Source organism: Silene latifolia, chromosome 1, assembly GCF_048544455.1.
Source record: "Silene latifolia isolate original U9 population chromosome 1, ASM4854445v1, whole genome shotgun sequence".
Lineage (NCBI taxonomy): Eukaryota > Viridiplantae > Streptophyta > Magnoliopsida > Caryophyllales > Caryophyllaceae > Silene > Silene latifolia.
The window spans coordinates 87,226,040-87,242,984 of NC_133526.1; the positions used below are offsets into that span (position 1 = coordinate 87,226,040).

The 16,945-nt window shown below is 39.2% G+C and overlaps 1 protein-coding gene and 1 long non-coding RNA gene across 2 annotated transcripts; one reads left to right on the forward strand and one right to left on the reverse strand.

The window, feature by feature from the left end:
* Window positions 1-10,580: 10,580 nt before the first annotated feature.
* On the reverse strand, window positions 10,581-12,982 carry LOC141649924 (uncharacterized). Its single transcript, XM_074458593.1, has 4 exons — window positions 12,922-12,982; window positions 12,362-12,617; window positions 11,266-11,853; window positions 10,581-11,163 (listed from the first exon to the last, which is right to left on the reverse strand). Exons 1-4 carry the CDS (start codon window positions 12,980-12,982, stop codon window positions 10,581-10,583), a joined length of 1,488 nt encoding a protein of 495 aa, XP_074314694.1.
* A 1,344-nt stretch (window positions 12,983-14,326) lies between these two features.
* Window positions 14,327-16,841, forward strand: LOC141596683 (uncharacterized). The gene is made up of 3 exons (XR_012522563.1): window positions 14,327-14,525; window positions 15,669-15,836; window positions 16,173-16,841. It is a non-coding gene; the product is annotated as an uncharacterized LOC141596683 (long non-coding RNA).
* The last annotated feature ends 104 nt before the right edge of the window (window positions 16,842-16,945 follow it).

Here is a 16,945-nt window from a genome sequence, read left to right on the forward strand (position 1 = left end):
GGCCATAATGGAGATGCCTCACCCGAGAACCGAGAAAGAAATTCGAGGTTTCCTGGGAAGAATCCAATACATAAGTCGGTTCGTGGCAAGGCTAACTATGATATGCGAGCCAATTTTCAAGAAATTGAAGGTCGGGGAACACGTCGTATGGGATGATCACTTTGTCAAGTCTGCGTTCGATAAGATCAAAGAAATACTATCTTCCCCTCCCGTGCTTAGCCCGCCAACGGTGGGTTACCACTTTTGTTGTATCTTACGATTCACGGATCTTTGCAATGGGGGCAATCTTTGGCAAGCAGATAGTCGATAAAGAGGAAAGAGCGATTTACTACATTAGTAAAAAGTTCTTGGAGTATGAAATCAAGTATACTCAGCTCGAAAAGACATGTTTGGCTTTAGTATGGGCGACGAAGAAGTTACGGCACTACATGCTCAGTCATAGTGTCTGCATCCACTCGAAGATGGACCCAATCAAATACTTGTTTGAAAAACCGATTCAACGAGCAGGGTGTCAAGATGGACTTTAATGCTTTCCGAGTTCGACCTGAAATATGTACCGCTAAAAGTGATAAAGGGAAGGGCGGTTGCAGACTTCTTGGCGGATAACCCGATAGAAGAAACAGAGGTTTTGGATACGTGGTCGTTTCCCGACGAAGATATCGTTCACATAGACAATGATACGTGGGACCTCTATTTCGATGGAGCATCGAACTATAGGGGATATGGGATAGGAGTTCTACTCATTTCACCGGAAGGTGAACATGTTCCCATCTCGATCAAATTGGACTTTAACGTCACTAATAACGCGGCCGAATATGAAGCATGCCTACTCGGTTTGCACAGTGCTCTCGAGTTAGGCATCAAAAAGCTTGTAGTACATGGGGACTCGTCACTAGTGATCAATCAAGTGGCCGGGACGTGGAAAACCCGAAGTGATAGCTTGGCTCCGTACCAAGCAAAAATCGAAGAACTAGAAAAGTTGTTCGCCGAGGTCAAGTACGTGCACCTCCCCAGAGACGAAAACCAGTTTGCTGATGCACTATCAAAGCTAGCTGCTCTGATCAACATACCGGATCATATGGATACTATGCCGATATATGTCGAACGAAGATCATCACCTGCTTATGTTAATGTAATCGGAGACACAGAAGAAACCGAGGCCGAACCTTGGTATCATGCTATTCTGAAATTTAAAGAATCAGGGGAGTATCCACCCGACATGGATAACCGCGGAAAGCGCGCTATTCGAATGCTAGCCGCTCAGTTCGTTAGAACCAATGACGGACAATTGTACAAGAAGACCGCGCAAAATATCCTTTTGCGATGCATAGACTCACCAACTGCGAAAAGAGTCATGGAAGAAGTCCATGACGGAGAGTGTGGCCCACACATGAATGCCCATATGCTGGTTCGTAAAATCATGAGATTAGGGTATTATTGGACAACGATGGAGACAGATTGTCGCCAATATGTCAAACATTGCCACAATTGCCAGATCTTCGCAAATATACAGCATGTGCCACCCTCACTGTTATATACTTTGACATCACCATGGCCTTTCTCAACATGGGGAATCGACATTATCGGAAAGGTCAACCCATCTGGAACAGGTGGGCATTGTTTCATGCTGGTCGCCATCGATTACTTCACGAAGTGGGTAGAAGTGAAATCATACAAAGTCCTACAAACGAAGCAGGTAGCAAAGTTCATTCAGAATGAAATCATTTGCAGATATGGGGTGCCACATGAGCTCATTAGCGATCATGGCACTCACTTCCAGGCTGAAACTGCCGTAATACTTGAAAAGTATAAAATCAAACACCACAAGTCGTCACCATATCGACCTCAAACAAATGGTGCGGTAGAAGCCGCTAACAAGACAATCACTGTGATTCTCATAAAGATGACCGACAATTATCGCGAATGGCCGGAAAAGATACCGTTCGCACTGTGGGGATACAGAACGTCTATTCGCACAGCCACTGGAGCAACTCCGTTCTATTTGACATATGGGATGGAAGCAGTTCAGCCTATCGAATTAGAGGTACCTTCTTTAAGGATCCTGTTAGAAAGTCGTCCTCGGTTTACCGGCCGCAAGCCGTATGATTCCTTGGTCATGCTCGACGAGCGACGATTAAATGCGCTACATCATGTTCAACTCTATCATAAAAGGATACAAAGGGCATTTAACAAAAAGGTGAAACCTCGAGGAATAAAAGATGGAGATTTAGTCCTAAAATCCGTTCGCGCTTTACTACCAATTGACCCGAGGGGAAAATTCAAGCCGAATTGGGCCGGTCCTTACCTGGTAAAGAAGATATTATCGGGAGGCGCAGTTAGACTAACAGATCTAGATGGAAACGACTTCGCAAATCCGACGAATTTGGATCAACTGAAGAAATACTATCCATAGAACTCATTCTCAATGTCGTAAAATAAAATTTTGGAATTGCAGTACTCGTGAGCGAGTCTAGGCCGCGGCATTTTTGCTTCGCTGCTTTTTGTGCGTTATAAATCGATGATTGTAGCGCAATTGTTTTATGGAACTGCGAGCTCGGTTTGATTCTGTTGATAACAGATACGTAGGCAGCTCTTTAAAAGAGTACAACCGACCCTTCCTTTAAATAAAATGAAATTTTATGCAGAAACTGGGAACTTTAATAAATAGTAAGTCTTATTAAAATCGGGCGATGCCCATTACAACATCCAAAAAAAAAAAAAAAAAAAAAAAAAACAACACACAGCAAGCGACAAATAATAAGTAGTAGTATTTAAATAATAAATTGGAGTTGAAGGCTCCTACATCTTCTTTTTCCCTTTCCCTTTTGGGTCACCTGACCGAGGCTCCTGCAGAGGAGGGGTAGTTGCGTTCTGTCTAGCGCGCTTCTTAGGAGGGATTGTCATTTCCTCCCGAGGGCCCAGCCTATCTTTTACACTCAAGCGAGGACCAAGCCTCCCTTCTAAGGCTGAGCCCGAGTGCACCTTTGAACCCAACCGTTTCCACACACCTGTCGCCTGTGAGTCAGTCTTAAGAGTCTTCTCAGTCTTAGTTTCGGGTCCAGATGCAGACGAAAAATCGTTAACAAAGAAGTCGCGACTGTTTTTGCTTCTGTCATAATATTTGATGTCGACAAGCTCATCCTTCCGACACAAGTCCTTACCTGATTCGGTTTTCTCTTTAAGCCATTTAGTATAAGACGGGGATACCCAGGTAGTCTGAGGGCGCGCAGATACGTACCAAAGACGCCTTTGGTCCCACCTCTTGAGCCAATCATCACATATAGAGGAATTCGGCTCTTGCTCGTCCCGCAATGGCAGCCTCACACTTGGGAATCATTTGTCTGCGGCCCATCTGACGCAGGACGCGGTCAGGGTAAATGTGGATAGACCTCTCTAAACCCAGTAGTTGCAAACGTCTGGTCTTGTCGTCTTCCGGAAGGATAGTAAAGGATTTGAGGCGAAGCCAAGGCATGAACCAAAGCCAGAGGGCGACCTTCCCCTCCCCATCAATTTGTTTCGCCAATAGGCAAGGTCATTTTGACGCTCGTCTTCATACCGCTTGGCACGCATCGTCAGCATACGAGCGAGATACGAATTGGGCTCACGCGGCGGGGCGAAAAGCCAAAATCTCTCGCAAAGACACACCTGAAAAAAGAAGAAAAAAATGAAAAAGGCGAAAAAGAAAAAAAGAAAAAGAAAAAAAAAGAAGACAAAAGAAAGACGAAAAAGAAAAAAAAAGAAAAAAAAAGAAAAAAGAAAAAAAAAGGAAAAAGAAAAAACGGAAGAAAAAAAAAAAAGAAAAAAGGCAAAAGAAGGGAAAAAACGGAATCGTGACAGAATGCAGCAAAATCGTGACAAAATCGTGGCAGAATGCAACAAAAACGTGACAAGAATTGTGATAAAAGGAAAATTAATCAAGGATGCGAAATCAGGAGAATAGATCTTGTTACTGCGGTAGAGACGGGAGCATCCCGACCAATCGGCACCAGGGTTCATTTTCTTAGCATCTAAACCTCGAAGGGTTTCGGCGAGAATAATCCAGGAAGGGTTATGTCCCGTCTCCATCTGAGACACAATAGACAAAAGCTTCGCTTGTCCTACACAAGTTGTCTTGTTCATCCTACCTTCGAAGACATAAAGGTGTAACATGATCAATCCAAAGGCCCTGCGGCAGTACGCTGGCAGTGAAGTACTGTTCCGCAAGATACAAAATCTCCTATGAATAGCAAAAAGGTTGACTTCGTCACCAGTCACTATCCCCTCAGACTCCGTCCTGGAAAGGCCAAGGCAGTCTAGATATGTTCCACGCCATCCTGAATGAAATTTAGGAATAGCCGGTATGGCCTCAGCATCCCATCCTCCCAGGGCAGAAAACTCTTCAGGTAGAGGGCAGATCTCCCCCTCGGGAAAAGCAAAGACATGGTTATAAGGATCCCAATAGCTAAGGCAGTGTTCCAACAGCGCAGGTTGAAGGGGGATTTGGCGTAAGGGAAGTAATTGCGCCAAGTGAACGGTCTTTAATTCTTGTCTCTCTGCGCTAGTGAAGTCGGTCTCCCATGCTCGCATAGCACTCGCTAGATTATTCATAATGATTTATGTTATTTGCACCAGTTTGGGGGAAAAGCAGAATAAATTTGGCAGTATAGCTCTTCCTTATATATAGAAAGTATAAGGGAAGGAATCACCTAGGATGACACCCCTAGGGTGCCGTTTTTTGAGCCGTGTGGGCCTTGGGTCGCGCGCCTCTTAGGCCTGCCCCAGCTCACACCAGTTTTTGGCATGATACATCGGGTTTTCGCACACTTATCGTGTTTTAGGGAGCGCCGGAACGGCCGATTTACATTTCTACCCTCGACAAGTTCATATTTGAATTCAAACCCGTGCACACTTACGGTTTTATTTTCCTTTTTTGTTTTACAGTAGCGGGCTACGCCCACGTTGTTTGCGAGTCATACAGAGTGTCTGTGTCGTATTTCATGCTCACCCATCAAAGTTCGATTTCAAAAAAAAATAATTTCAAAGGTTCAATTTCAAAAGTTCAAAATTCCGACATTTCAAAAACTTTTGGGTCGATGATCCAATCTTTCAAAATTCAAAAACTCAAATTCAATTTTTTGGGTCGAGGGCCCAACATGCCAAGTAATGTCAAATTCAAAATTCGGGCCGATGACCCAAACATTTCAAATCTTCAAATTCAATTTTCGGGTCGATGACCCAGTATTTCAAATGATCCAATTTCAAGATCGATGATCCAAATGTGCTTATGTGATGATTATTGCAAGTGCGTTTTGTGTTTCAATTATAGCAGGACATGCTTCAACTGGGGGCTCTAAAGTCTTCGACTTTAGAGCCATTGCAAACTGGGGGCTCTGAAGCCGTTGGCTTCAGAGACCATTATCAAGATGCAAAGGATGACATCCACCAAGAATTCAATTCAATACAAGAGTATGAAATGGAAGAATTCCGTAGCTGAAAGCAAATGATGAAAGCGGCGGCAACCTCCTTGGAAAGTCCCGTCCCATTCGGACAAGCGCCAGCAGATGATAAATTTTGGGCCAATGTCAGCAGATGATGAATTTTGGACATACGCCAGCAGATGATAAACTTTGGGCATGTGTCAGCAGATGCCGAACTACGATGCGGGTTTGATTCCGTCAGAAACGGATACGTAGGCGCCTAAGGATAAGGCTCAACCCACCATTTAGGCAATTTATGGGTCGATGACCAACGATGACAACTTGACACAACAGAAGCAAGAGGCAATCCCCAACGAAGTTTCAGGTATGATCTCTTCTTATGGCTGGCGAGCTTATATACGCAAGTCTAATGGACTATAAACGACCCGAAGAATCCTCAGGTCGAAAGGGACCTGGGGTATACTTTGACTTTCGCCTTGTCCAAGCCTCAGTCAAAGTGGGGGCTCTGTAGATACCCGTATCCGTCGATATTGGAATTTATAGAGAACCCGACAAACACCCGATGATGATAGGACACATGTATTCTTTAGTTGTCATTGTCATTATTTGGAGCTCGTTTACGAGGTAGAATGGGCGTCGTCGATGATTCATTTTATTATTTTAAATGATATTTAAATTAATGTTTTTTAGTGAGTTCATTTTGTTAATTTAAATGATATTTAAATTATGGTTTTTTAGGTAAATTCAATTTATTTTATTTTGAATTTATTTTCTTAAGTTTATTTTATTGAAAATAAAATAAATAATTGATTTGAAAAATCATTTTATGAATATATTTGGTTTGAAAAATCATTTATTTCAATGTGTTAATTGATTTGAAAAATCGATTTTAAAAGCGAAGAACCCGTTTTGAACACTTGTTTTTGAGCTCGATTTTAGCTCGGTTTTTGAGCCCGTTTCCTTTACGAATTGGCACGAATCTCGAGTACACTAACCCACCTAGACCAATACCCATCCACCCTTGTTCGAACCCCCATACCACGGCCCAAATTCTCGTCCAAAACCCTCACAAGCACCCGCAACCAATGCGGCCCCCCTTTTTGGACCAATTCCCGAGCCCAAACCCGCTCCAAACACTACCAAGACCCGTACCCATTAACCCTAACCCATACCCTAGTATCCTACCCATATTATCCTAGCTTAATCACCAAGAAAACCCCCCTCAAACCCTCACAAAAACCGATGGACAGCAGCCATACGGGATGAAGCCCGATTGCCCCTCCCTCTCTTTTAACCTACTTTAACTCCTTATAAATACCACCCCTTCACCATACATTCATTCCTCTAAGTTCTCCATACATCCAACCATCACCTACAAGCTTTAAACCTCAGAAACAAACCCTAAACATCCTCCAAAAACCCTAAACAAAACCGACACACAAACTGAAACTGTTTGTGTGTCCTCTTCGAAAACCCTTTCGTTCTTCCATCAAACCTCCATAAAAACTCGAGTTTCTTGTTCCTAATTAACCACATAACATCCATCTACACATTAGACAAAGAATTACGAGCCAAATTGCCCTTGAGAGTACACGAAATCCCTCGAAAAACAGAGTGAAATAACACTCTGTTTTCGCGGTTTCTTCTTGTCTGTCCAGTTCTGTTTGTGCTCGTTTTTCGTGCCCAATAACCCAAAACGAGCAGGGGTTGCTTTAAGATCCTTGTTCTCCTCTCTTTCTAGTTTTCAAAACATCTTTTAGATCGAATTTTCGTCGTGAAACGAGGGAGATATCACTGTTTGAAAATCGCTGTCCAGAAAGTTTCCAAAACGCGTGTTTGCTTTATTCTTCGTCGACGACGGCCTCTCGAGATAAAATCTACCATCGATTACGACCCAAGACGGTGTCAACGATACATGTAGGTTGAGGGTGCATCAAATCCCCTTCTCTTTCCTCTTTTTGTTTTGTTTTTTTATGCTTTTTATTTGTCTTGTTTTTTGTTTGTTTTTCGTTTTAATTATCGTTTGTTTTAAATTAACTATGAAACTAGTTAGGCCAAGTATGAGTTAAAGTACCACCATGAACACCCGCGTTGACTTGAGATGGGAAAAGAAACCGCTACTTCTGTCGGTCGTACACCCCCGTCTCATTTACATATCCTCGTGTTCAAGGTAGGGCATAAATAAAACAAGTTTCTAACTTCGATCTTCGCTTTCGACCCCCTTATTGTTTCGGCCAAATCGACATACCCTAGGACCCGTTGTATGTTAGTTTAACCTCTGATTGTTAACCTATGACGTATTTAGATGACTTTAAATTAATTTAATAATCTAATTAGACACGATAGGTGGCTTCGACGTAAGTTATAAAATCAATCGACGATTCTGTAAATAATTGAATGCATCTCTCTCTTTCACCTAATTTCTCGCTAGTATAAGAGTGCGTGATTAGCATCTTCTTATTGACACTCGATGAGTTAAATTAATTAGCGAATTTGACCTAATTAGACCCTTTAGGCCGTGTAGAATGCACCCTCATGCGACAATCAATCAACATCGTTTTTACCTCGTTTTCTAACTTGTTTCCTATCCCTTTTCGCAATCATTCGATCTAACCAATGAATCTAACTTAGGAACTAGGTTGGCCTTTTCTTGGCCGTTGGTTTGGGCCGTGGCTTTAGGCCGTGGGGTTGGCCACGTCTTTCTTTGTCTCGCTTGTTTTATACCTTTTGTTCTTTGTCGTTTGTTAGCTTGTAATTTATCGTTTGTTTATCGAGTTGTAATCTTTCAAGTTTGTTTTACTTCTTTTTGAGTCAAAACCTCTTCAAAAACCTTGGTCTTGTTTGGTTAGACGGTTGTTCCCGATGCTTGTAGAAGCGTAGTAAACCGCGTGTTGTCTAAAGCAACATGGCCCGGTTTATGCTAATGCATGCTTTGGTGCGTAGCCCTATGTCTAATTCGATGAGATTAAGCGCGAGCACGCATTACGAGGAGTGACCCAAGGCCGTGGGTCATGTGAGCCGTGGGCCACCCCTCATGTGCACGGTTTTCAAGGCCAAACGGCCGTGTGTGTTGTCACGTATTGCGTCGTATGTAGCATTTGTATTTAGATCGAGTTGTATCTTTAATTTGTTGTTGTGTCGGCATGAAATGCCTGGTTTGTAATAGGTAGATCCCAACGGCTCCCCCATTCCCTTTAAGCCTTGTTTGTTTCGTTTGAATGTTGCTAGATCAATCAACCCACATGCTAAATTACAACTTTGACAAAGTTAGTTTAGTTGCATCTAAAACGACATAGAAATTGTTGTCACATGATAGGGTTAAAACAACGTTTGCATATCATACATCGCAGTAGCTATGACCTTGTTTGAACTCCGACACTTGACTTAGTAGAGGCCGTTATTGACGGGCGGGGTTGGGTGTCCTTATGGGCTTCCCAACACGTACCCTCACCCCTTACTCAAGATCTATGGTTTGTGGATCCGTCTAAATACCATTGGATTACGAGAGTCATTCAAATCGAGTGATATAGGGTACAAGTCTTTATCTTTAATCACTCGTAGTCGATTGGCTTTATGCTTTTCGATGAAAGGTGTAAAGTTGACTTGAACGGTTCCAAGTTCCCAAAAAACTTGGTGGCGACTCTAATTTGTCTTAATTCGATTCGAAAGAACCTCGAGTCGATTATGCCTGGTGTGGATCCCGCGGACGCAGTTCCCGAGGGTCTTGTCCACAATGAGCTCAACTTTTTCAAACTCGGGGGAGCTCAAGATCGGCTCGAGCTCAGCGCGGCTATCATCCTTTCTTGCTCTTAAAAATGGTGTCATGCTTAGGTTCTAATACTCCCTCCTATCCAATTGATTGGTAACTTGACCATTTGCACAAGTTTTTAGGTAAAAAGAAGAGTAAGGGGTAAAATCTATCTATCTATCTATCTATCTATTCTATACAAAATTATAAAACAACAACCAGCTGACATCATCTTTTACACGTGTCATTTCCACATTCATTATTTTCCCGCTAATCCTACTAACCCTAAACTACTGCTACTCTTATTTCATCTACCCAGCCGTCATTCTAATTCTAATTAATGTTTCCCTGCGCACCTCATGTTTCCTTTAGTTCCTCAGTTATATTACATTTTTCATCTTCTCCAATTTCACTATTTTACCTTTCAGAAAACCTAACTAATGGGTTTCTAATGATAAATTCATTCATTTTTCATATATCCTTATGAATAACATAATCATGTGCATTGTATCATTTTTCTCGAAGCATATTTCACCGATTTGATCAGAGAGTCGAAAACAATTATTTTTTGTGGTTAGTAGGTAAGGTTTTTGACATATTTTATTTTATTATTGGTTTTCTGTAACCTTAAGTGAGAAAGACAAATTCATTGTGTTCTTTCGCCTCTATTTGTTTTCAGTTTCGTATTCATAACAATTCATCAATGGCGAATTCATACTCCTTACCCGGCGACGAATTCATTGTATCATTTTATGCATACATTTAACTATTGTAATGCTATATGTTTTTATCCCTTTCAAAAATCATATCGTCTCAGAATCTATTATGGTTCTGTTAAATACTTCCGTGTTCCGTTATACTTTACAGTTCTTTTGCTTACTCCATGATGTAGATATGCCGTCTAATACGTTTAACAATGATATTTATTCATTTATTACTTTAGATTAATTGAAGCCTTGAGATTATTCATCATTTCAAGTTATGGTTTGAGTTTAGGAAGAAGTAAGCAACCATGGTTTCTAAAATAGCTTTTTTTTAATAGTATAGGGAGCCGAGTTGATTAAATATCAATCGCTTATTACATGTCACGGTAAAACCCAAATGTTACGGACTTAGTTAGTGCTACCAAGCCATCTTATATGTCATTAAGGTATGTTCAAAATCCTAATCATGTTTATGCGTTATTTTATTAAGAATGTGCTTATACTAAGTTAGAGTATAAACAACAAAGTTATGTGATGTTCCAAGACTCAAGGACGTAGACAAATGACGGGGTTGAGGAGGAAGTTGAATGTACATAGTCTTTCTTATGGCCTTTTTTAATCAAGATAATTAATTGAGGAAATTCAATGAACATAGTCTTTTTCATGAGCTAGAATTTTTTTTTTTTTTTTTGACAATCGGGTTAAGGAGTTCTACATTTTAATAGTACGCTTAGCTAACCTATGAGCGGCTCTATTACAAATTCTAGGAACATAAGTAAAGGAACTACAATGAAAGTTTTTCGCTAGATCAATGATGTCGTCAACAGTATTCCTAGTCCAATATTTGAGCTGAGAGTACTTTAGGACTTGAGCAAGAACCTGCAGACAATCAGAGAAAATGTTAACATGAAGGATGTTTCGAGAGAGTGCCCACTTCAAGGCCTCTCTAATTGCCAAGGCTTCCGCTTGCTCAGCATTCTCAGCTCTTCCCTTGATACAGAATTCAGACACAACATCATTATCTAACATAATACACCCACCAAAACCAGCAGCCAATTCCGCAGACCACGCAGCATCCACAAAAATATGAGACCGCGAACAGCTTAGAGAACTCTGGATCAAAGGAATGGTTACCCCATTCCTAAGATTAGTCAAGTCTTCCTCCAAAGGTGTTTGAACAGCAATGGACCTCGGCTTCCTATCTTCAGCAGAAAGAGCCAAGTTAAGAGTATCTTGATATAATAAGATAGCACCAATAAGGGAGCTCTCCGCATTATCAAATACCTTTCTACACCTTACCACCCAGATAGTCCAAATAGTACACAAGAAAGAAAGACAGGCCTATTGTTTATTAGTAGCCTTAGAAAGAACAGAAAGCCAGTTACAAATCCAAAACTGGAGCCTCAAATTATCGCCTGATTGAGCTCGAATCCCTAGAAGACTTCCAGCCCAAATTCTATTAGCAAAGGAACAATCACGGAACAAGTGATCAGGCGTCTCCGTTTCGTTTGAATCACAAAGTAAGCAAGTGAAAGGGCCGTCAAAACCCCTCTTTAAAAAACTTTCCCCAGTGGGCAGCGATTCAGTGAGAAGTTTCCAAATAAGGATAATCCAACTTTTCGGTCCTGGTAAGTTCCATAGGATTTTTTGAAAGACATACATACACGCATCTGGAACTCTTGAACGGTCCTTTGGTGTCGCTGAAATATTCCAGGAATTTTTTAGTGCAATCTGATAACCATTCTTAACTGAATAATTCCCGGATGACGAAGCCGACCAAAAGAAGTTGTCGCTACCTTCCGAGCATCGAATCGGAATAGCAAGAATGTCTTTGGCAGAAGATTCGTCAAAAGACATAGACACTAATCTCTGGTCCCAACAGTTACTGTTATAGATAAGATTTCTGATTTTTAAATTACTCAAATTAGGGGAATCAGTAAGAAGCTCTAGGCATAATGGTTTCGGCATATTACCATTGACCCATCTAGTATTCCAAACATTGAGGTCAGAAGATGGAGAGATGTTCTAGGCTAAAAGGGGTTTAATGAGCTGAAGGCCTCAAACAGTACTTTTCCATCCCCACGAGGAGTTACTCCTACCATCATTAAAAAGCAGGTCACCATCTAGCCACTTTAAGCCATATTTAGCACCAATAGACTTATTAAGAATAGAATCTGGGTGAGTAATCATTATCCTCCAATCTTGGCTAGAAATGCTTAGTTGAACTCCAGCATACGTCTAACGCCCAAACCACCATTTCCTTTAGGTTGGCTTAGGAAGCGTCTACTACACCAGCTAATTGAAGAAGATTTCTTGTGACCTGCCCACCAAAAATGTGACAAGATGGCATCTAGTCTTTTTGTCACACTTACCGGTATTTTAAATACCGATAAAAAGTAAACAGAAAAGAAAGACAAGACAGAAGAAATCAAAGCCAATCTACCAGCCGACGATAGAAGAACACAATTCCATGAAGATAACCGCTTCCTAACCTTGTCAATGATAAACTCAAAAGCTTCTCTTTTACTTTTATTACACCCTGAAAGTCCCACATCAGTAGGAATACCCAAGTAGGAACCCATATTAGTCCACATGGAATATTGAAGGTTTTCAAACATTTACGAGCAAAGGATAGACTTGAGCACGGGCTGAAAGTCATAGAAGATTTATTATCATTAATAACCTGACCCGAGGCATGACAATAATCCTTGATAACTTTGTTCAGGTTACCACAACTCTTAAAGTTACCTTCAATAAAAAAACATGGAATCATCCGCGAAGAGCATATGAGAGATAGGGATACTGTTTCTGCTGACCTTAATTCCTCGAATAAGACCATCCTTTTCCATGCGTAGAATGTTTAAAGATAGAATTTCAGTACACAGTACAAAAATATAAGGAGAGAGAGGATCGCCCTGACGAAGGCCGCAATAACTCGGTCGGATATGCCTTGAGGGAATTCCATTAACCAAAATTTCATAAGACATCGTCGTAATACATTTCATAATCAACTGAATTAAGTTACATGGGAATCCCATCAAAACCAGCGTACCTCTGATAAAGTTCCAGTCGAGACGATCATAAGCTTTGCTCATGTCCGCTTTAAACGCCATCCTACCATTTCTAGATGAGGAAATTTTTTGTAATATTTCATTAGTAATTAAAATATTATCATCAATATTCCTCCCGAGAACAAACGCGTTTTGGAAATCTCCCACTAGTTTTCCCATGAACTTCTTCAATCGATTAGTGATACACCTTGTAATAATTTTCATTATTATATTACACAGACTGATAGGGCAAAAGTTATCAACCGTTTCAGGAGCTAGAATTTTATAACTTGCAAGTCTGAACTTCCATTGCAACCAATTAATTATGTTATGTTTACGGTTGTTGTATCATCACTTAAAATCGGCATACTGACTTTACCTCTTAGAACTTTAGAAGGCATTTATGAGTAAAGTTTTTTTTACTGGTGATCTTGCAAAGAGCTATTGAGAATACGGAGTCAATAGACGGACATATTACTCTTCGTTACATAATTCTATAAATTTTATTTTTATTTGGTCAAGTTAGGAGACTTAACAATTTATACTATTATTGCATGCTAATAATAGAACGCACATATATGGGTTTTAATGTTATTATTGTATAATGTTTTCTTTTTAGCAATACATAGTAATCTTTTCAATCTGACGGAAGAGGATCTAGCAGCCACATCGACGATGATACTCGAAAGTGGAAGATGTCTAGAAGTAAGTTGAGGAGAACAGCTGAAGTCATCGGAGAGGCGAGGCAAATATAAAAATAAAGCTTCAATCTTGAGAATTCGTCAGCCTTAAAAGAGCTTAATTGTCATCAATTCTTGTGGATAAGTGATTTCAATATCACAAGGATCATCCGCCAGATTAGGACAATTGTGGATATAATCCTAATATGAGAAGATATTGTTTATGACAATGAAGAGCTGTTTGTTATTATTGCATTTGTTCACGAACAATTAACTATTTGTGACCATGCTGATAATGAAGTGGAATTTTTTTTGGTATAAGTTGGTTGATTCAACTTACCGAAATTAGTATGAATTTTTTTTTTTGTGATTTTTTATTAGACAAAAAATATGACGTGAATAGTTATTACAGTATTATTATAAGAGGTTATTCAGCTAAGTATGAAATTAGTATGAAATTATTTTTATAAGAGATTTGTGATTTGCGTTTCTTCTCACTTTCAAATTCGTGTTCATTTGTTTCTCATTGCTAACTTGTGCCTACTCCCTTGGTCGCGTTCATTTGTTTATCATTGCTTTTAGCACAAAGATAAAGCAGAGAGAAGACTATTTTTTTTTTCTAAAATCTTTTATATATACCCGTGCAACTTTGCACGGGTGTTAAACAAGTATATAATTATAATACAGAAACCACTATACATAAACCTTTACACATGTCTACCTGTCGTTATTCGACTTCCCGCCCAAGTGCCCCTCTAAAAACCCTAAACTATGTACTGCAATGTTTCTGCTCCGTCAGAACGAAATCGCCCATTTCTCATCTCCCTCAGTTAATCTTTCCTTAAAATCATTCATATTTTTCACGAAAGTTTCTTAACCCCTCTCAATTATATGAATTTCTCTGTCCATTTATCTGAAGAATCTAGGTACACAATATATTTCATGATTTCTATTTCTCAAACTTAACCTTCAATTTATTTGTCTGTTTGGTGTGATGTCGAAAAAACTCACTCTTGCATTTGAAATTTGAGCGGAATTGGATATTTTTTATTTTAGATGGATTTAATGAAATTTTTTATGGTAAATGCTAAGTCTTGTGTAAGGCGGTGTTACTTTGAACATTCCGGTTATGTATAAATTTTAGGCTACCAATCTACCATGCTTAATTTGGTTAGTACGTTGGTTTATAGTCCGTTTTGTTAATTTATTAATAAAAAAACAAATGTCTTTAGTTAGTTCCTCCTGTCATTTGATTCCTTTAGTTTAACCAGTAACTATAAATTTCTCTTATTATGGATTGAGCATATTATGCTTGACTCCTCTCCTTGATATGTTGTTCATTCCATTTTCCAGTACATCTTTTTCAATTATGCAGGTTCATATTAATTATGAGTGTTCTTTCTTTAGAACTTTTGTAATTTACTTTTGGTGAGATCTGAGAACTACGGTTTTTGCAGTGTTCTTAAAAAAACGGTGTTTGTTTCGCTAATTCGATTTTTTTAGTTCTGAAATTGCCGTCATATAACTGACTCATGGGGATATATTTTCCCTAAATTGATTTCTCCTCCATTTCCGTTCCCCTTCCCTCTTTCCCCCTCTCATTCCTTTTGTATCTAAACAAGGGAGAATAAGGTTAATTATTGATAGACCGTCTCATATAAGAATTGGTGTCAGGTGAGACTTCTTACAATAAGCTTATTAATAGACCGTCTTATACAAGAATTGGTGTTTTCCCTCATTCGATTGGATGAGGATCTTTTAGTAGCGACGTTAAAAATTAAAGAATGAGATTAAATATTTTACCCCCAAGTTATAAAGAATGAGGAATAAGATACCAACTAACTAGATTATGAAGTGAGCTTAAAAAATAAGCTGTATTTTTTGTAGTTTACATGTTTGTTGATCCGAAATTATGTCGAGATAATCAAACTTTTAAGTGTTGTCATTGGGTGTTTTGAGGTTAGATATGAACATTATGTGCATACGTTGGTATAACAAATGTAAAAATTTTAAGCATTTGTTTTTATATCACCCAAATTCAATGACTTTCTCTTATATTTGCGATGTAGGGTTACTTTCAAACTAGCACAAGTAAATGTACTCCATTACTCGGGCCAAGTCTAAGAGACAAAATTAGAAAACAAAACATGGTTGTTGGAGACTTGGAGTGACCTGAACTATTGCCATTTTGATGAATATCTTTCCCACGATATACAAAATCAAGCCGACTCTTGCAGGTATATTTTGAATTTAAACTTTGACATAACCTACTTTGTATCAAATATGGTGGAATAAGGAGGGTAAGCAGGCTCATACAAAAATGGTGGAGTAAGAAGAGGGTCGGACAATGGACTTTGTCGTATTCTTGATTTTCATGAATCCAGATAATTGCACATCTAACTGAACATGAAATGGATTAGTTGTTTATAACTGGGCAAACTACATGTTTTAGAAGCCTTTAGTTTAATATAGCACTATTGTCGAAAATTTGAATAGCTACATCATATGATTATATGATTTATATCTAATGTCTCTTTGAGGCTGCAATTTCATCTTGAATAACTATTTTGCAGTTGCGTTGTACTGTTTGAAGATGAATTTGATTAAGTGGACTGTTTATTTAAGTATTATCAAGATGAAAGGCATTCCCCACGGCGGTAGGGGATATTAGAAAAACAAGTCACGACAAAAGGGTGTGAAACGGAAATGGATTACAAGGATTGGGTTTAGTTTTCAATTAATAGAATTCTCTTAAGGGTGTGTTTGGATACGAAAAAAGGAGGGAAAGGGAGGGGAGGGGGAATGAAGTGTTGGTATTTGGATACAATTTCCCTTCAAATCTTGCCTATTGTGGAAAGATTTTGATTAGGCTTGGAGGAGGGAAATTGAATCTCTCCAAATATCTCCCCCTCCATTTCCCTCCATCCTCATTCCCTATCCAAACAAGTAATTTTAAATCCCCTACTCTCCCTCCTTTTCTTTTCCCCCAAATCACTCAATCTAAACACACTCTAAATGTAACGTGATACAAGTGTGGACACACATACGTAAGCATGTCTTCTCTGTTAATGGTGATGTATATTTACTCAGTTTTAGTGTGATTCTTCTATTTGAGGGATTAGTATACTTTGTTCTATTGAATGTTGAAGTAACATCATTTTTTTTTTGTTATGTGAGATTGATTTTTGAATGTATATTTTTCTCAATAATGTAAATCATTATGTGAAATGTACATGATTTGCTTTGATTTTGGAGTACATGGATTCTGTATCATCTACCATATAAAATGTATAGTCAAATGATACAGTGTATTTTTGTATATTTTTTATATATATTATCTATATAT

Excerpts from the sequence above, each read along its gene's own strand:
- LOC141649924 (XM_074458593.1), bottom strand. The coding sequence starts at position 12,982 with ATGGCGTTTAAAGCGGACATGAGCAAAGCTTATGATCGTCTCGACTGG. Across the intron at positions 11,854-12,361 it reads TTGAGTTTATCATTGACAAG|ATGGGTCAATGGTAATATGC; the intron begins GTTAGGAAGCGG and ends TTGGAATACTAG. Across the intron at positions 11,164-11,265 it reads GGCGATAATTTGAGGCTCCA|GTGTAGAAAGGTATTTGATA; the intron begins GTTTTGGATTTG and ends CTGGGTGGTAAG.